This window comes from Musca vetustissima, unplaced genomic scaffold (genome assembly GCF_032173495.1).
Source record: "Musca vetustissima isolate MV318-11 ecotype Yass unplaced genomic scaffold, APGP_CSIRO_Mvet_v1 utg10506, whole genome shotgun sequence".
NCBI classification, from domain to species: domain Eukaryota; kingdom Metazoa; phylum Arthropoda; class Insecta; order Diptera; family Muscidae; genus Musca; species Musca vetustissima.
Genome location: NW_026877233.1, coordinates 22,836 through 42,176, shown reverse-complemented (window position 1 = coordinate 42,176; position 19,341 = coordinate 22,836). Strand labels below are relative to the sequence as shown.

The window sequence follows — 19,341 nt, the reverse complement described above, 5'->3', positions numbered from 1 at the left end:
TTTTTAAGTTAAAAATTTGAGTATAATTATCATTATTATTTTTTTGTTATCTATAAATTTTTTATTTTGTTGTTTTTTTGTTGCAAAGAATAAAATGTTACATAGTTTTGTTGTTGCTGTTACTATTTTGAAATGAGGTTCATACATCAAAGCTGCCACACGCTCATACACACACACACTTTAGAGTAATAATTTTGTAAATTCTGAAAAGAGAGAAAAATGAAGAGTTGGATAAGCATAGATAAATATTTTTTTTAGTGTAAATTTTTTGAAAAAAAAAAATCATTTTTATAGCAGAATTATAAGCATGATTCTATGTTAATAAAAAATAAATGTTTATATAAATATTGAAAAAAAATGATTTTTTTGGAAATATTTAATAAAAATATTTCTAAACCTAAAAATGGTTCGCCTCAACCTGTTTGTACACATTTTTATACCCTCCACCATAGTATGGAGGGTATATTAATTTTGTCATTCCGTTTGTAACTCATCGAAATATTAATTTCCGATCCTATAAAGTATATATATTCTTGATCAGGGTAAAATTCTAAGACGATCTAGCCGTGTCCGTCCGTCCGTCCGTCTGTCCGTCCGTCCGTCTGTTGTAATCACGCTATCTTCTGAAGGAATTGAGATAGGGTGCTGAAATTTTGCATACGGTTGTCTTTTGTCTGCAGGCAGGTCAAGTTTGAATATGGGATATATCGATCCACGTTTAGGCATAGCTCCCATATAACAGTACCTCCCAATTTTCGGTATTTTAGGGTTCTTGAGCACGTTTTTCAACCGAATACGCTGAAATTTGGTACATTGAGTTCTTATTGGGTATTAAATGTCTCCACAAAAAAATATAAATATAGGTCCACTTTTTCTGGAAGCCCCCATATAACGGTACCTACGGATTTTCAGTATTTTGGGGGATTTTGATCGTATTTTTTCCACAGAATTGTCAGTAATTTAGTATTTTAAGTTCTTAATAGGTTCCAAATATTTCCACAAAAAATTATTAACATCGGCCCATTTTTTCGGGTAGCCCCCATATAAGGGTACCCCCAATTTCGGCATTTAGGCTTAGCCGTAGCCCCTGTGTGGGAGGTACCTTCTGGTAGAAATAATAAGATGGGATGAAATCAAATTTTTCTGAAACGGATTTGATCCAAAGAAACGTGGGGTCTAGAACCAATATTTCGATGAGGCACATTTTCACCGTGTGAACGTGTATACACACTAATTAGCCATAAGGCTGAGGGTATAATTTTCTATTACAAAGTTATTTACGTAATCAGTTTGTAGAAATGTCGGTATAGGTCCATTTTTTTGTATGTTCCCTATATTTTCATTTCAAGTACCTGGTGGAGGGTATCCAAAGTTCGGCCCGGCCGAACTTAACGCTTTTTCACTTGTTTACATTAAAGTAAACACAGCTTCCACCCAAATAGGGTTTGGAGGTCAATATCTTGAAAAGTTTGCGACGACAGATCAATTAACCCAAAACTACTATACTATATATTTGCCATATATATTTGAATAAAAAATATTTTTTTATATTAATGAAAAATGTTTTTTAGGTTTCTGAAAATATATTTAAATGCAAAAAATATATTTTGAAGTTTTCGAAAAAATGACTATCTGATACCCTTCACCACTTTGAGTATATTGTACATATGTGTCCTTACAATTGCATGTCAATGTTCCCTCGAAGGAACGTAATAATTTCTTTCCGCAACCAATGATAAATTTAAATTCATTTGGGCAGATTTGGAGTCGACTGCGTACCATGGGACAAATTTATGAAAAACGATTTACAGCAACATTGATACACGCTATTCGGTCGCCGCACTGTTAAAAATGTAATTTCAATCAGACACCCGTTCGAAATACATATGGAAGCTATGGCAGCATCTACATTAATATCAACAAAACGCGATAACGTTATTCAAGTCTCAATTTGATACGTTGTGTAGAAATTCGTGTTAATCGTACAAACATTGGTGCATCATTTATGTGAAATCGAAAATTTCGTGCAAATTGAAGTATATATAGGGACTTTAGTGCACTGTGTACCTAAAATCAGACGAAACTATATATGCGAGCTATATTTAAATCTGAACCGATTTTCACGAAGCTTACCACTCATCATTCTAAGTCTAGAATCCAGTACGCTATGCCAAATTTCGTGCAAATTAAAGGATATAAAGGGATTTTTGTGCACCATTTACCTAAAATCGGACGAAAATATATGGTAGTTATATCTAAATCTGAACCGATTTTTACTAAATTTAACACACGTCATTCTAGACTTAATTCAATACGCTGTGCCAAACATTGTGCAAATCGATGGATATATAGGTACTTTGGTGCACCATTTATCTTAAAACGGACGAAAATATATATGGTAGTTATATCTAAATCTGAACCGATTTTTACTAAATTTAACACACGTCATTCTAGACTTAATTCAGTACGCTATGCCAAATTTCGTACAAATCCGAAGATATGTAGGTACTTTGGTGCACCATTTGCCTAAAATCGGACGAAAATATATATGGGAGCTATATTTAAATCTGAACCGATTTTTCCCAATTTCAATAGGGTTTGTCCTTGGGCCAAATAAGTGATCTGTACCCTGTATCACAGTGTAGTGAAGGGTATACAAATATATGTTTTAATTAAAAACCAGTGAGCGGGGCCGTCCATACGATACCCTTCACAACTACCAGGGAACTCAAACATTCTGCTAATGTTTATTCCGAGCCTCTTCAATATTTCTGATATTAGAGGCCATATTTTGCGAAAATTACTAATATTCAGTACAGTGTTTCTAATGACATGTTCACTTTCCCTTGTGTTGTGATGTTCGGCTTATAATTGTTGCCTATGCACAAAAAATTATGTTTTCGGTCCACTTCATCCCAAAATTATTATCTGAACATCACCGAAAATTATAGGTGTTGTCCTTGACCATAACTGGAACCTCATGGTACATTTCAAAGCGATCCGCGCTATATTTCCGCCTTCAAGTGTGGTAATGGTTTATTAAATAATATCTGAATACGTAAGTACCTGTAAATATTTAAGTGTAACTACCTCATCCGAGTACATACGACAATATAATTAGTAGCAATTTAAAGGTCAACCACTCCTCTTGGATATGCTATCAACTTTTCGGGCCTATGTTCTTCAGGGGTAAATATATACGCCATAGAATACAAATTTTGTAATTTTTCACACAAAAATCAGGGTCCATTTGACCCGCTAAATATTGACCAATCTTTATCAAAACAGGCATGCTTTTTCCTTGGCCCAATCCCCTTCTCCATGTAAAATTTTGCGATGTTTGAGTGATAAGTCTTCATTCGCCAGAACCCATCCTACATGCAAAATTTCGTGAAGATTGGTCCATAACTGTGGCCTGTATCGTGTTTACCAATTATAATGGACAGACGGACGAACGGACGAACACACATGTCTAGATCGACTCAGCTAGTGGAGATATGACGATCGGTATACTTAAAGATGGGTCTAGGACTAATATTTCGCGGCGTTACAAACTCTTGCGGCTGCACAAAGTTATAATACCCTGACAACATAGTTGTGTTGGGTATACAAATTGAAAACGTTTACGACATACCTGAAAAAAAATTTTTAATTTACACTTATTTTTTCAAATACACACACACCAACACTAAGGTTAGAAACATAAATTGTTCTTAGCCATCCACATTGCCATAAATCAACGCCTACCCCGTAACAGTAACAACAATAATAATTCAACTTTAATGAACAATGTTACCAAAGTCTGGTACTTAGCACCATTTGTAGTATCGCGTGCCAAAATGCGTTCTCAAAAACAAAAAAAAAAAAAAAAAAATGAAAAAAAAACAAATAGAAACAAGTAAGAAAAAACAAAACGGTTAGGCAGAATAGAATTCCCATACCGTCTAAGCTTTTTTATGAAAATTAACTTTTTTGTTCACTTTGGAAGTAAAGGCAACTGGAAAAGAGAAAAAACTTCGTGGAAATATTATTTAATGCTAGATTTTCCTTAGTTAAATATTATGCTGAAACGTTTTAACAGCTTGCCTCAAGCTGTTCTTTGTCAATTGCCATCTCTGTCCTGCTGTTTTGTTTTATTTTTTTTTGGGTTTCTTTTGAAGTAACATTACCTTGGGTTGGTCATTATCCCCTTAAAGCATAAATTATGAAATGAGGTTATGTTGCTTGTCGTCCGTCGTCTTTGGTTACCAAGAAAAAGTAATTAACTCCATTAATTAGTTCTATTTCGTTTATTGTGGTTATGGTTTTCGACATCGTTAATTTGTTTCTTTTGGAATTTATTAACAGATAATTATATTCAAACTAAAAATGTTTTCTTTTCATTTTTTTTTGTTTTTGATTTTTATTAAAAAAATATTTTTGATGCCCAGAATTAATCGTAGATTAAAAAAATGTTCAGTCAAGAAAGAAAAGTAGTAAAGTCGGACTGGGCCGACTATATGATACCCTTCACCACTTTGGGCATATTCTACATATGTATCCTAACAGACGTCACCTTTTCGAAGGAATATTGACATGAAATTGAACGAACTTAAGGGAACCCCACCCATTCTCGATTTTAATTTTTCAAGATTTTCAATGGGCTGGTAAATCAATACCAATGCTTGTTAAGGTTTGTAACTTTGCACATATATATTTGAAGATTTAAAAAGGAGGAAAAATAATTTACAAAAAAAATTGTTGTTGTTTTTTGTTGTTTATTGTGATCAAAGAAAAGTCCTTATTTTTGATGGCGGTCATGATAACTCCTTACTGGAACATCGGAATCCGAAAATTCCAACGGTGTTAGAAAGAGTACATGTCTGGCTCTCGTATGAACTAGGATTATTGACTTCGCTCTAAAATTAACAAAATAGCAAACCTTTGAAAAAATATTTTTGGAAAATCGACGATTTTTTACTAAAAACCAATTTAAAAAATAAGGAAGATCTTCACCGATTGGTTTTATCCTAGTTCATACGATAGCTATACACTCACAGAGAAACGTGTAAAAATTTGAAATCGATTGGGTTATTAGTTTTGGAGTTATCGTGCCCGTCATTCGCAAAAAAATGTTTAGAGAAAAACGCGTTTAAAGTTTGAGAAGCCCTTCAGCCGTAACTTGATGCTGACACAATAAATCGGCAATATCTTCAAGAGTTCTTGAGATTTTTACTTGAAATTTTGTAGGGACATTCTTGAATTAGTGTAGATTGGAATTAAGTCAACAAAAATTTTGACCCCGAGAATGGGGGGGGGTCCCCTTAAATCTAAATCTAACCCATGCCGAACAACATCAAGTATAAATACAATTACAGAAAAAACACAAAATTGGGCGAAAATATATATAGGTGCTATATATAAATCTGACCCGATTTTATCAAAATTTGGCACACATCATTCTAGACACAGTTCAGTAAAATATGCAAAATTTCGTGCAAATCTAAATATATATACTGGCTTCGGTGCACCATTTACATAAAATCGGACAAATCTATATATGGGAGCTATATCTAAAGCTGAGCCGATTTTCACGAAACTTAGCACACATCATTCTGGACCTAATTCAGTACCCTATGCCAAATTTCGTGCAAATCGAAAGATATATAGGGACTTTGGTGCCCCATTTATCTTAAATCGGACGAAAATACATATAGGAGTTATATCTAAATCTGAACCGATCTTCTCGAAACTTGACACACATCATTCTAGACAGAGTTCAGTATAATATGCAAAATTTCGTGGAAATCGAAATATATATACTGGCTTCGGTGCACCATTTACATAAAATCGGACAAAACTATATATGGGAGCTATATCTAAAGCTGAACCGATTTTCACGAAACTTAGCACAAATCATTCTGAACCAAATTCAGTACTATATGCCAGATTTCATGCATATCGAAAGATATGTAGGGACGTTGGTAGCCCATTGACCTTAAATCGGACAAAACTATATACGGGAGCTATATCTAAATCTGAACCGATTTTCCCTAATTTCAATAGGGTTCGTCCTTGGACCAAATAAGTGAGCTGTGCCAAATTTCATTCAAATCGGATCATAAATGCGACCTGTACTTTGTTTACAATTTAACATCTACAGACGGGCGGACGGACGGACATGCATAAATCGACTCAGAAAGTGATTCTATGCATATTTGCAAAAGGAATCATGGGTCTATCTCGTTTCTATTTGTCTGTTACAAACATGTGCACAAAGACATAATACCCTGTACAACAGTGTAGTGAAGGGTATAAAAATTTAAAAATATTTGTTTAAAAATCATGGCACACGTTTAACTTATTTTCATATTTCAACTACCTTGTGGTCATTACCGTGCTGGCAATTATTCTTTATTAGATTATCTATGATAATAACAATTTTGTATTTAGGTATTCAGTACAGTGTTCTCAAATAACTTAATATCCATAAAATTACATAATCTGTCTACCACCTACCTAACCAGCTAAGTCAACCATCCACCTAGCCACTTAGTAAATAATCCAGACAATAATCGTCTGGGGGGGATGAAATATTTTTATTTGAATATTTGTGTGGTGAATATTTTTTTGAATATTTTCATAATCACTCAGGGTTACAACAGGGGTAACATACAATAGAGGGATTTTTAATATATATATATTTTTGGAATATTAAGGTGTTTGCTGTATACAAAATTCCTTTAAAAATTCAAGCCAAAAAGTCCCCTGACATATCTCCATAAAAAACAACTGTTGATTGTTAATAAAGTAATGATTAAATAACGCCCTCTTCTGTGGGCATACAATTAACCAATACCCTTTCTACCATGAAATGGTCTCGTGGGTGTATCTCTGAGTGTGTGTGTGTGTCAATAATATGAAAATAAATAGTAGTGTTTGTAGGTCTACTCGTTCAACACAAATTGTATTGAATAATGAATGGATAAACAAAACAGAGAAGAAATAATCCACACTCACGCATTTACAAATGTGTCAGGATATTAGGATATTCCACTTCGAATCGGGAACTAATATCAACGATTCCATATGAGTGTTTTTTTTTTTTCAAGAATAGAGCAAAAACGAGGATAATTTTAAACATATTTTATCGAGGGAGATAAAAGTTTTACATTTTTTTCAATGATAATCCATGACAATTGTGGACACTGACCTCCCCGCGGTGCCACCTGGGGAGCTATTTTCCCAACCTAATATGAAAAAGCAACGAAAAAGAAAACCAAACTCCCCTAATGTTGACGACCACCGCAAATGTATAAACGACCACGATCTGCGAATCTGCACTTGGAATGTGCGTACGTTGTACAGAACAGGCGAAGTGTTCGCTTTGGCGGATGTACTCAAGAAGTACAACGTCGATATTATTGCCTTACAGGAAATGCGATGGAAAGGGACTGACGTAAGTAAATCCAAACCGAAGGCTTTGGTGCAGGCACATCCTCCTGTAGAGATAAAGAAGGAAACCTGGTGACAGATACAGACAGCGTGCTGAGGACCTGGAAGGAGCATTTTGAAAAACTTCTGGTATCAAATAGTAGCGGTGAAGAGGATACCCCAGAACCTATAAGTCAGAATAGCAATCAATCGGCTGATGAATAATAAAGCAGCAGGTGCCGAAGGGTTACAAGCCGAACTATTGAAGACTGGTGGTCCGATGCTGGTAAGGAGCATGTACCAATTGATTAGTACAATTTGGCTAGAAAAATGCATGCCTAATGATTGGAACCTTAGCATCATGTATCCCGTGCTCAAAAATGGAGACAAGACGATATGTGCCAACTATAGAGGAATAAGTCTCCTTCCCATCGCATATAAAGTGCTATCCAGTGTGCTGTGTGAACAACTGAAACCAATGGTCAGTGACATTATTGGACCATACCAATGTGGCTTCAGACCTGGCAAATCCACCATTGACTAGATTTTCATTCTGCGCCAAATCCTGAAAAAAACACGAAAAACACATCGACTCATTACACCTATTTGTCGACTATAAAGGCGCATTCGACAGCCCTATCCGTTCAGAGATGTATAAAACCATGTCTGCGCTTGGAATTCCTGCAAAATTAATTCGGCTATGCAGGATAACTTTAACAGGCACAAGATCAGCAGTTAAATTCGGAAAGGACCTCTCGGAGCCCTTTAATACCGAACGAGGATTCAGACAATGTGATAGTAGTTTGTCGTGTGACCTTTTTAACATCCTGCTGGAAAAGTTCATACGGGAGGCTAAAGTGAACAGAACAACACATGTTACTCGCCTACGTCGGATGACATCGACATAATGGGTCGAACATTGAGAGCGGTAACAGCCACCTTTGAACAGATTGAGAAGGAGTCGGCCAAAGTGAGTCTGGCAGTAAACGGCGAGAAGACCAAGCTGATGGTATCAACGCGCAAGATGTCCAGCAGACTCGGACCAACTGTGGAACTTGAGAACTACAGCTTCAAGGTAGTCAAAGATTTTATATACCTTGGTACCGTCATAAACAAAACGAATGACATGACAGTTTTGAAATTCGGAGAAGGATAGTGATGGCCAACAGATGATACTATGGTCTGAGCAAACAACTCACACTCTACAAGACGCTGATACTACCCGTGCTGTTATATGGATCTGAAGCATGGGTACTTACGCAAACAGATAAGGCAGCTCTAGGATTGTTTGAGAGAAAAATTCTCCGAAAGATCTAAGGAGCCGATCTGCGTTGATGGTGTGAATATTACCGTCGAATGAACCATGAGTTGTCCCAGCTATTCTCGGATATCGACATTGTTAGACGTATTGAGCTACAGCGACTACGTTGACTAGGTCATGTTGTGAGAATGGATGAAAATGGCCCAGCCCAGAAGGCATATAAAAGCGAACCAGCTGATGGTTCACGCAGAAGGGGAAGGCCACGAATACGATGGAAAGATCAAGTCGAAGACAACATTGCCGAAAATGGTCTTTCAAATTGGAAAAACTGCGCAAAAGACCGACGCGCCTGGAAATCTTTTCTAAGCTCGGCTAATGGAACGAATGTTCTGTCACAAGCCAGCTAAGTAAGTAAGCAAGTAATCCATGACAAACATAAACAATTTTGTCAAGACCCACACAAGGCGACAAACGGTTTAGTTGCTGAGATAATATTCTTTTTTTAAATCCACGCCTTGAAAAAATATTAAAAAATGTACGCCTTAAAAATGTTTTTGAAAAAATCCAGGCCTTAATTTTTTTTTAAATCCAGGCCTTAAAAAAATATTTTTAAAAAATCCACATCTTGAAAAAATATTTCTAATAACATCCACGTCTTGAACAAATATTTTTAAAAAATCCACGTCTTGAAAAAATATTTCTAAAACCATCCACGCCTTGAAAAAATATTTTAAAAAATTTACGCCTTCAAAAAATATTTTTAAACCAGTGAGCGGAGCAGTATAGTCGGACGGGGCCGACCATACGATACCCTACACAACTACCATGGAACTCTAACTTTCTGCGGATGTTTATTCCGAGTCTGGGCAGTATTTCGTGATATTTGCTCCCTCTTACCTGATTAGAGGTCAACAGCACCTCTTCCTTACACCGACATATTTTCCGAATATACAAATATTCAGTATAGCGCTTCTAATTACTTTTCCAGATTCCCTTCGACGGAGGTTGTATTGTGATGTTCGGCTTTTAACTGTGGCTTATAGATCAAAAAACACAAAAATTTAAGTTTTTGGTCCATTTCATCCCAAAATTTCTATCTGATCATCACCGAAAATGATAGGCGTTCTCCTTGACTACAACTGGAACCTTATGGAAAATTTTAAAGCGATCAGAGCTATATTTCCGCCCTCTAGTGTGGTAATGGGCAACTAAATCATACCTGAATACATAAGCACCTGTAAATACTTAAGTGTAACTCTCACACCCGAGTACATACGACAATACAATTGGTATCAATTTAAAGGTCACCCACTCCTCTTTGAGATACTACCAACTTCTCGGGTCTTTGATCTTCAGGAGTAAATATATACGCTATAGAATACAAATTTTCTAATTTTTCACACAAAAGTCAGGGTCCATTTGACCCGCTAATTATTGGCCGATCTTCATCAAAACAGGCATGCTTATTCTCTGGCCCGATCCCCTTCTCCATGCGGTGTTTGGGCCATAATTGCGGCCTTTGGAACGACCATAAAAACCGACAAAAATAAAGTTTTTTGTCCATTTCATCCCCTAAATATTAACCGATCTTTTTCAAAAACAATAGGAGTCTTCACTGTGGCCTGTATCGTGTTTACAAATTATAATGGACAGACGGACGGACGGACACACATGTCTAGATCGACTCAGCTAGTCGAGATATGACGATCGGTATACTTAAAGGTGGGTCTAGGACCAATATTTCGCGGCGTTACAAACTTTTGGAGCTGCACAAAGCTATAATACCCTGACAACATAGTTGTGTAGGGTATAAAAATCCACGCCTTAAAAAAATTTCGACTTAAGTCTAGTTTAGGGGCTCCACTCGGATCGCTTTGTCCTCGTTTCAAGGCCCATATCTCGGGAAGTATGCATTTCCCCCACATAAAATATATATCACTGTAATCAGCTCAGCGAGGACTACTTACGGTAAAAATTTCAAAGCGATCCGAGTGGAGCCCCTAAACTAGACTTGTTCCATATTCTTCAAAACATTATTTTTTATCTACACCTTTTTATTGATTGTTGAAGAACTATAGTTTAAACAAATAGTGTTTCAGTTAGTACCATGCCGATAATAGTCACTTTCATTCAAGCCACATTCCTGTGTTTTGTTTTTGCGTTGGAGTAAGTAAATAATAAAAATAAAATGAATTGAATCGTTTCGAATTGAATGAAATCGAATGAAAGTCATCGAAATGTAATGAACTAACTGGGAATGACAAATTGAATGATTGATTGAAAAAATGATGAACATTAATGTTAGTTATAGACAAGGTACTATTCGTACACCCAACATTTTTCCAATGAAGATAGGTTAGAACTTCCCTTCCCCCCTACCAATTTCGTTTATCCTGTTGCTTTACATAGTTAGTTGTTTTGTTTTTGTCTTCCATTATTTATAATTCAAATTTGCCCTAAGCGTTACAACAATGAATATTTATTTGGTATGCAAATAAGAATTTAGGTAAGTGCGACGGGAAATTTGCTGGCAGACGGCAAACGTGCCGACCATTGAAAGTGATATCCGAATGTGGCAACTAAGCAAATTCCCAGTTATTACTATTCAAGTGTCGTTTAAAAAACAGAATAGAAAATGCCTGAAGGGCATTGTTAGCCAAAAAATATGCAGGACAAATTTGGCAAGGAGTCTTAGTAAAGGTGGACACAGATATTTGAAACGTATAACTTCTTTGTCTAATATCGATTATGGTTTTTGGATAAAACCGAATCTTTGTTGACCGAAGGACCTCTATTGAAGAAATTGCATAAGGAATCGATTCGAAAAAAATCTCCTACAAAATGTCGACAACACTATGGTGCCGCATAAACACAAGTAGCTCCAAATAAAATTCATACACACACAGTCTTGTCAGCAGTCTTGTTATTTCATACGTGAGCAGTTTCCTTGGGAAGATTTGTCAAGTGGTCTAAGGTTAATAAACTCGTCAGGGACGACCCGAAAGCAACAGCTTGTTGCTTAGGTCCCCACAAAAAATGCATGGTAAGCAAAAATACTTAGACAAAATAGCACAAAAATAAAATATTGTCCTCATTTCATTTATTTAGAGAGGGAGGAGGGGGGTCATAAATAAAATCCTAAGCATTTTGCTGACGATGATGGACTAGAAAATGTGCGACACTTGCTGGCACGAGGATTGTAACGATGAAACCTTTATAAAAACAAAACAATGAAACTGAGATGGCAAATTTGAGATCTCATTTAAGGAAATTTTTTTTAAATACCAATAAAAAAGTTAAATCTTAAAAAAAATCCGGGTCTTGAGCAAATATTTTAAAAAAAGTCCAGGTCTTGAAAAAATATTTTTAAACCAGTAAGGAAAGTAGTAAAGTCGGACGGCCATATGATACCCTTCATCGCGGTTATATTCAACAGATGCATTATAACAGACGTCGCATTTTCGAAGAACCACTGACATGAAATTGGATGAACTAGATAGAGAATGAGACAAATTTTGAGCAAATCGAAGGATGTATAGGCACTTTGGTGCACCATTTACATAAAATCGGACGAAAATATAAATGGGAGATATATCTAAATCTGAACCGATTTTCAAGAAACTTAATACATATCATTCTGGACTTAATTACCCTGCACCAAATTTCGTGCCAATCAAAAGATATACAGGGACTTTGGTGCACCATATATATTAAATCGGACGAAAATATATATATGGGAGCTATATCTAAATCTGAACCGATTTTCATGAAACTTAACACACATCATTCTGGACTTAATTCAGTACGCTATGCCAAATTTCGTGCAAATCGAAAGAAATATAGGGACTTTGGTGTACCATATACATTAAATCGGACGAAAATATAAATGGGAGCTATATCTAAATCTGAACCGATTTTCAATAAACTTAACACACATCATTCTAGACTTAATTCAGTACGCTATGCCAAATTTCGTGCAAATCGAAAGATATATAGGGACTTTGGTGCACCATTTGCATTAAATTGGACGAAAATATATATGGAATCCACATCTAAATTTGAACTGATTTTCAATAAACTTAACACACATCATTCTAGGCATAATTCATTACGCTGAGGCAAATTTCGTGCAAATCAAAAGATATTAAGGGACTTTGGTGCACCATATACATTAAATCGGACGAAAATATAAATATGGGAGCTATATCTAAATCTGAACCGATTTTTCCCAATTTCATTAGGGTTCGTCCTTGGACCGAACAAGTTACGTATGACAAATTTCATCCAATTCGGATCATAAATGCGACCTGTACTTTGTTTACAATTTAACACCAACAAATTTTATCTGCGACTATTGTTAGGCCTTGAATAATTATTTAAAAAATTCTACCCCTTTAAAAAAAATTAAAGCCAGTGAGCGAAGCAGTATAGTCGGACGGGCCGACCATATGTACATAGTACAGCCGTTTTAATTAATTGTCCAGATTCCCTTCACCGTTGGTTGTGTACTGATGTTCGGCCTATGATTAGCATCGACTCAAAAACACCCACTTCAACCAATTTTATAATCTGATCATCACCGAAAATTATAGGCGTTGTCCGTGAACATAACTGGAGCCTGAAAATAGTATTCTGGATACTACTTAATTTTCACATTCCCATCTCTGCATTGAACTGCTTGTGTCGTCTATCAAATATGTACGTATGTGTGTTTGTGTGACAAACAGTTGAAACACTTGTCGGTTTATTTTTTTTCTGTTTTTATGTAATCGAGACGTGTACTACAACAAATGACACAACTGAGCAGACAATGTGTGTGGGTGGTAAGGACAAGTAAATATTTACAAAATGATAAAAAGAAGAAAAAAAGCCGTACATGTACGAACATGCATGAAAAAAATATAATTAAAGAGAAATTTATAGTGTGAATATTATACATTGAGGCTGAATAAGTAATCCTAATTAAATAAATAATCCTAATTAAAGAATTAAGGAATTAAGCAAATAGGATTTGAGCTCCTCTCACTACAAAGAGACCTTTGTTTGGAGGAATAACTATAAGGCTCTCACATTACTTATTGCTCTCTTAATGTAAACAGAAATCTCTATTAACTTTATAATCTCGTTATGATCCCCTCATCGCAGTTACTTAGCACCTACATTCACAGCATAATGAAGCCAGTCCTCTCAGAGTCTACTAAGACTCCCTTCTAAGAAAGCTCTTAATATAAACATAACCCTCTCTCTCTCACCCCATTATATTTGCATTGTGATCATCCCTTCACAGTTACTTCTTATAATGGACTATGTTTTCTCCTAGTTTCTCTTGGTAGATGTAATGTAAACAAAGCTTTCTCTGTATATTTTACGACTCTCTTCTCAGATGTTGAACTCTTAACATAAACCAAACTCTCTCCCAATCGACTTTGTGTGTGCTTGGGACATTGGTGGGCAAAATGTCTCATAAAAAATGTTTAAGGGAAAATTACAACAAGAATTATTTTGCGGAATTTATTTAATTTAATATTTTTAAAACGTAAATAACATCCCAGGAAGTTAAAATAATTAATTTATTAAAAAATTGTAGAAAAATTTTCATTATGTGTTATTTTTGTTTTAACATAAAAATTTGTTAAGAGAATGCATCAACGCTGGTGTGCAAGTCTGCCCAACTATGGCTTGGGATCATCCATTAATGTTTTTTTTCTTACTAACAGCAGATTTCTCTTTAAAGGTAGATATTTTCTCTTAAATGTAAATATAGCCTTCTCTTTGACTTACCTTCATAATCGATTCGCCCATCCTGATCTAGATCCGCTATGGCCAATAGCTGTGTCAACTGTGTTTCTGTCAGGGGTTCACCAATCATTTCCATGGCGGTTTGTAATTCATCACGGGTAATAAAACCATTGCCATCTCGATCAAATACTCTGCAAAAATAGGAAAGAAAAAATATAAATAACAACAAAAAATATAAACAAATAAATAACGCTAAATAAACAATGACATTTTAAAGTGTTGTTGAAAAAATAATTTGGAGAGGAGGGATGGGAAATAAAAAAAAAAACAAAAAAAATCTGTTAAACATTGTGGTGGCTTTCGAGCCAACATTGACGATGATGCCATCACCACAGATATCGACCACAATTCACACCCAGTTTTTTTTTCAATTGTTGTTGCTGCTGCTGCTTGTGAAAAGATTTGGTTTTTTTGTTCGTCGGATTTATATAACACCACACTTAATGGCCTTTCACGCTCAATGACAGACTAGGCAAATCAGAAAAACCACAGAGAGGATGAACGGAGAAAAAAGTACCGTTGTAAAACGCATTTTGCTACTGACATTGCCAGGCTTTGTGGTGAAGGATGTTTGTACGGGGATGCTTAACTTGGTTGACTGTCTGGCTGGCAACCTAACTGTTGGGTTGTAAAAGCTGACTCAAATGCTGGGTAATTTAAATAATGGGAAATTTTACACCAAACATAGACAGTTGATGAACAAACTGGCTGGATAAAATATAAGAAGAAATTTCAACTGATTTTTATTTTCAAGGGGTGGTAGGGGTGAATGGAAAGTTGAACTCCACAAAAGAACGTCAAAGATTAGCGCGGAACTGTAATATGACAAGGAGAACACCACAATGTTACGGAAAATGTTTGGTCCAATAAAACTATTTAAAAAAACTCCACGCCTTAGATAGATTTTGAAAAAATATTAAAAAAAAATCCAGGCCTTAGATAGGGTTGTTTTGTTATGTTCGGCTTAAAATATTTCAAAACCAAAAAGCGGTCCACTTCATCCTATATTATTAGCGCGGTCATCACTGTAAATATGACATTGTCCTTGACAATAACTGGACACAACATGGTGCTATGGATAATGTCTAGTGTGGTAATGGTTTAAAAACAACTATTAAAAAAAAAACCACAAAAATTAAATAGATTTCATCTCCTAAAAAATATTAAAAAAATCCAGGCCTTAACCCATCCTACATGCAAAAAATATTTCAAAACTGTGGCAGTATCGTGTTTACAAAATAAAATGGACAGACGGACGGCCGGCCGGACACACATGTCTAGATACTCAGCTAGTCAGATATACCACGAAACTCTTAAAGGTTCTGGATTTTTCGCGGCGTTACAAACTCTTGGGGCTGCACAAAGCTATAATACCCTGACAACATAGTTGTGTAGGATATAAATATGCCTAAACATATTTTTAAAACCAGTGAGCAGTATAGTCGGACGGGGCCGACCATATGATACCCTACACAACTTCTATAAAAATCTAACTTTCTGCGGTTCTATACGTTGGCATATGTTCCGAATATTACTAATGTTTAATATTGTCCTTCTAATTACTTTTTCATTTTCCATTCACCGTGGGATGTTTCGTGATGTTCGGCTTATAATTATGGCAAATAGATCGACTCGAAGAAACCGCAAAAAAAAGTTTTCGGTCCACTTCATCCTAATATTATTATCTGATCATTACCGAAAATTATGGGCATTGTCCTTGATCATAACTGGAACCTCATGGAACAGTTCAAAGCGATCAGCGCTATATTTCCGCCCTCTAGTGTGGGAATGGTTTATTAAATAATATCTGAATACGTAAGCACCTTAAATATATACGTGTAACTCCCACATTCGAGTACATACGACAATATAATTGGTATCAATTTAAAGGTCAGCCACTCCTCTTCGATATACTATCAACCTCTCGGGTCTATGTCCTTCAGTATAAAAAATATATATGCCATAGAATACAAATTTTGTCATTTTTCACACAAGAGTTAGGGTCAATTTGACCCGCTAAATATTGACCGATCTTTATTAAAATAGGCAAGATTATTCTTTGACCCGATCCCCTTCTCCATGTAAAAATTCGAGATGTTCGGTACATAATTGCGACCTGTTGAGCGACCTGAAAAACTGATAAAAATAAGTATTTGGCCCATTTCATGCTCTAGATATTAACAGATCTTTACCAAAAACAATAGGGGTCTTCATTGGGCCGAACCCTTCCTACATGCAAAGTTTCGTGAAGATTGGTTCACAAATGTGGCCTGTATCGTGTTTACAAAATATAATGGTCAGACGGACGGCCGGACGGACACACATGTCTAGATCGACTCAGCTAGTCGAGATATGACGATCGGTGTACTTAAAGGTGGGTCTAGGACAAATATTTCGCGGCGTTACAAACTCTTGGGGCTGCACAAAGCAATACTACCCTGACAACATAGTTGTGTAGGATAAAAATATGCCTAAAAATATTTTTAAAATAAAAATCCATGGCTTAATTTTCATTTTAAATACAGTTCAGTTATCTATCCTAATTTTTTTTTTCAAAAATGAATGTTTATAGCCAGTCCTTTTCTCATACATTATATTTCCTTCATTCCCTATCCACGTCTATGAAACCCTTTAAACATAGCCTTTTTTAAAGTCTAAATTCTGCTGTGACATTTAAATGTTTAGCCGGAACAAACACAGCACAAGTGTTTGCCATATGTTACCATACGCAACCACTTGTCACAGACAAATGCTTCAGGATGCAACAACAAAAACCACACGAACAAAAATTCAAAAAATTCTCCGCAAAAAAAAATGTGCATCCGTTTTGTGGCTTGTGTCATTATCAGATGCAGCAACTCTCAAATATTGGGGGGCAGAGAGCTAAACCACTGTGCCGCTATTCATTTCAAGTGGTTTCAATGGTCCAACGAACAATAGGGCCCCCCACACACACAGAAACTCACACATCCTACACACAGGATGATGACACACAACCACACACACATCTACTCAAACAGTTTACAAACTATTCAATTGGCGGATACATACCTAAATGCTGCAATTAAATCCTGGGTGACATCATCCAATTCATCGGGTTTGCTGGCATTTTCCTCTTGCTGTTGTTGCTGCTGGTGTTGTTCGTCGCGCAGGGCCTGTATGCGACCCACCCATTGCAGGAATTCCGCTTCATTTATTAAACCATTACCTATTATATCGAGGAGCAGCAGCAACATCAGGACATTCATCGGAGCAAAATTTTGCAATAACGTGTCGGCAAACATCCACGGCAGAGAGGGGGGATTATAAAAAAGGAAGAAAGAGAGATAGAAAACAAATGCAATTAAAACAATGAAATCGAAGCAAATAACTAAAATAGTTGTTGTCCCCTCATTACAAAAATGAAGTTATTTCCTATAACTTAATTAGAAAAAAGGGTGGAAAAAGTAATACAATGTGAAGGGGCAATGGAATTTTTGTGTGAGCGTGAAGGGAGCAAGAGTTTTTAATGAATTTCTTTTTAATTAAATTTCAATTAAATTTAATTTAAAAAATAAATATTTAACATTTTGTAGTACTTTGGACCATTAAGTGGAGCATTCTTAATTATGTTTAAAAAATCCATGCCTATAAGTGGAGCATTCTAAATTATGTTTAAAAAATCCACGCCTATAGGTGTAGTATTCTAAATTATTTTAAAAAAAAATCCACGCCTATAGGTGAAGCATTCTAAATTATTTTTAAAAAATCCACGCCTATAGGTGGAGCATTCTAAATTATTTTTAAAAAATCTATGCCTCTATTTGGCCCATAAAAAATATTTTAAAAATATTAATAAAACGTTTCCTACAACATTTTCTACTGTGTCCGAAATGGGTATATTTTTCCAACTACAACTGTGGCGTATGCTTTATGACAGCAGTTATACGCACCCAGGTCACTTGGATTTAAAAATAGGAAGTTATATTATATTAACAAAAAATAGGAATTTTAAAATTTGATTTCTAGCAGTATAGTCGGACGGTACGATACCCTACACAACTACCACGGAACTTTAACTTTCTGCGGATGTTAATTCCTAGCCTGGCAATATTTCGTGATATTTGCAACCTCTTGCCCGATTAAAGTGCTCTTCCTTACACTGACATATGTATATTACGAATATTCAGTACATGTCTTCTAATTACTTGTCTAGATTCCCTTCATCGTGAGTTGTGTTGTGATAATTCGACTCATCACCGAAAATTATAGGCATTGTCCTTGACCATACCTGGATTCTCATGGAAAATGTCAAAGCGACCAGCGCTATATTTCGCACTCTAGTGTGGTAATGAGTTACTAAATAATATATGAATACGTAAGTACCTGTAAATATTTAAGTGTAACTCCCACATCCGAGTACATACGACAATAAAATTGGTATCAATTTAAAGGTCAACCACTCCTCTTAAATATACTATCAACATCTCGGCTTCATGTCCTTCAGGAGTAAATATATACGCCATAGAATGCAAATTTGGTAATTTTTCACACAAAAGTCCGTATGTCCATTATAATTTGTAAACACGATACAGGCCACAGTTAGGGACAAATCTTCACGAAATTTTGCATGTAGGATGGGTTCTGGCCAATAAAGACCCCTATTGTTTTTGGTAAAGATGGGTTCATATTTAGGGAAATTTTACATGGAGAAGGCAATCGAACCAAAGAATAAGCATGTCTGTTTTGATAAAGATCGTCCAATATTTAGTGGACCCTGACTTTTGTGTGAAAAGTTACAAAATTTGTATTCTATAGCGTATATATTTACTCCTGAAGAACTTATACCCGAGAATTTGATAGTATATTCAAGAGGAGTGGTTGGCCTT

The 19,341-nt window shown here is 35.7% G+C and overlaps 1 protein-coding gene across 1 annotated transcript; it reads right to left on the bottom strand.

Moving 5' to 3' along the window:
* Nucleotides 1-173: 173 nt before the first annotated feature.
* Nucleotides 174-17,721, bottom strand: LOC133321818 (calcium-binding protein E63-1-like). The gene is made up of 3 exons (XM_061530890.1): nucleotides 17,525-17,721; nucleotides 14,456-14,604; nucleotides 174-203 (listed from the first exon to the last, which is right to left on the bottom strand). Exons 1-3 carry the CDS (start codon nucleotides 17,719-17,721, stop codon nucleotides 181-183), a joined length of 369 nt encoding a protein of 122 aa, XP_061386874.1. The 3' UTR covers nucleotides 174-180.
* Nucleotides 17,722-19,341: the final 1,620 nt, after the last annotated feature.

Coding starts and splice junctions, on each gene's coding strand:
- LOC133321818 (XM_061530890.1), bottom strand. CDS start 17,721: ATGAATGTCCTGATGTTGCTGCTGCTCCTCGATATAATAGGTAATGGT. Junction 14,605..17,524: donor GATTTAATTGCAGCATTTAG/GTATGTATCCGC, acceptor CTATTTTTGCAG/AGTATTTGATCGAGATGGCA. Junction 204..14,455: donor TGGGCGAATCGATTATGAAG/GTAAGTCAAAGA, acceptor CTCTCTTTTCAG/AATTTACAAAATTATTACTC.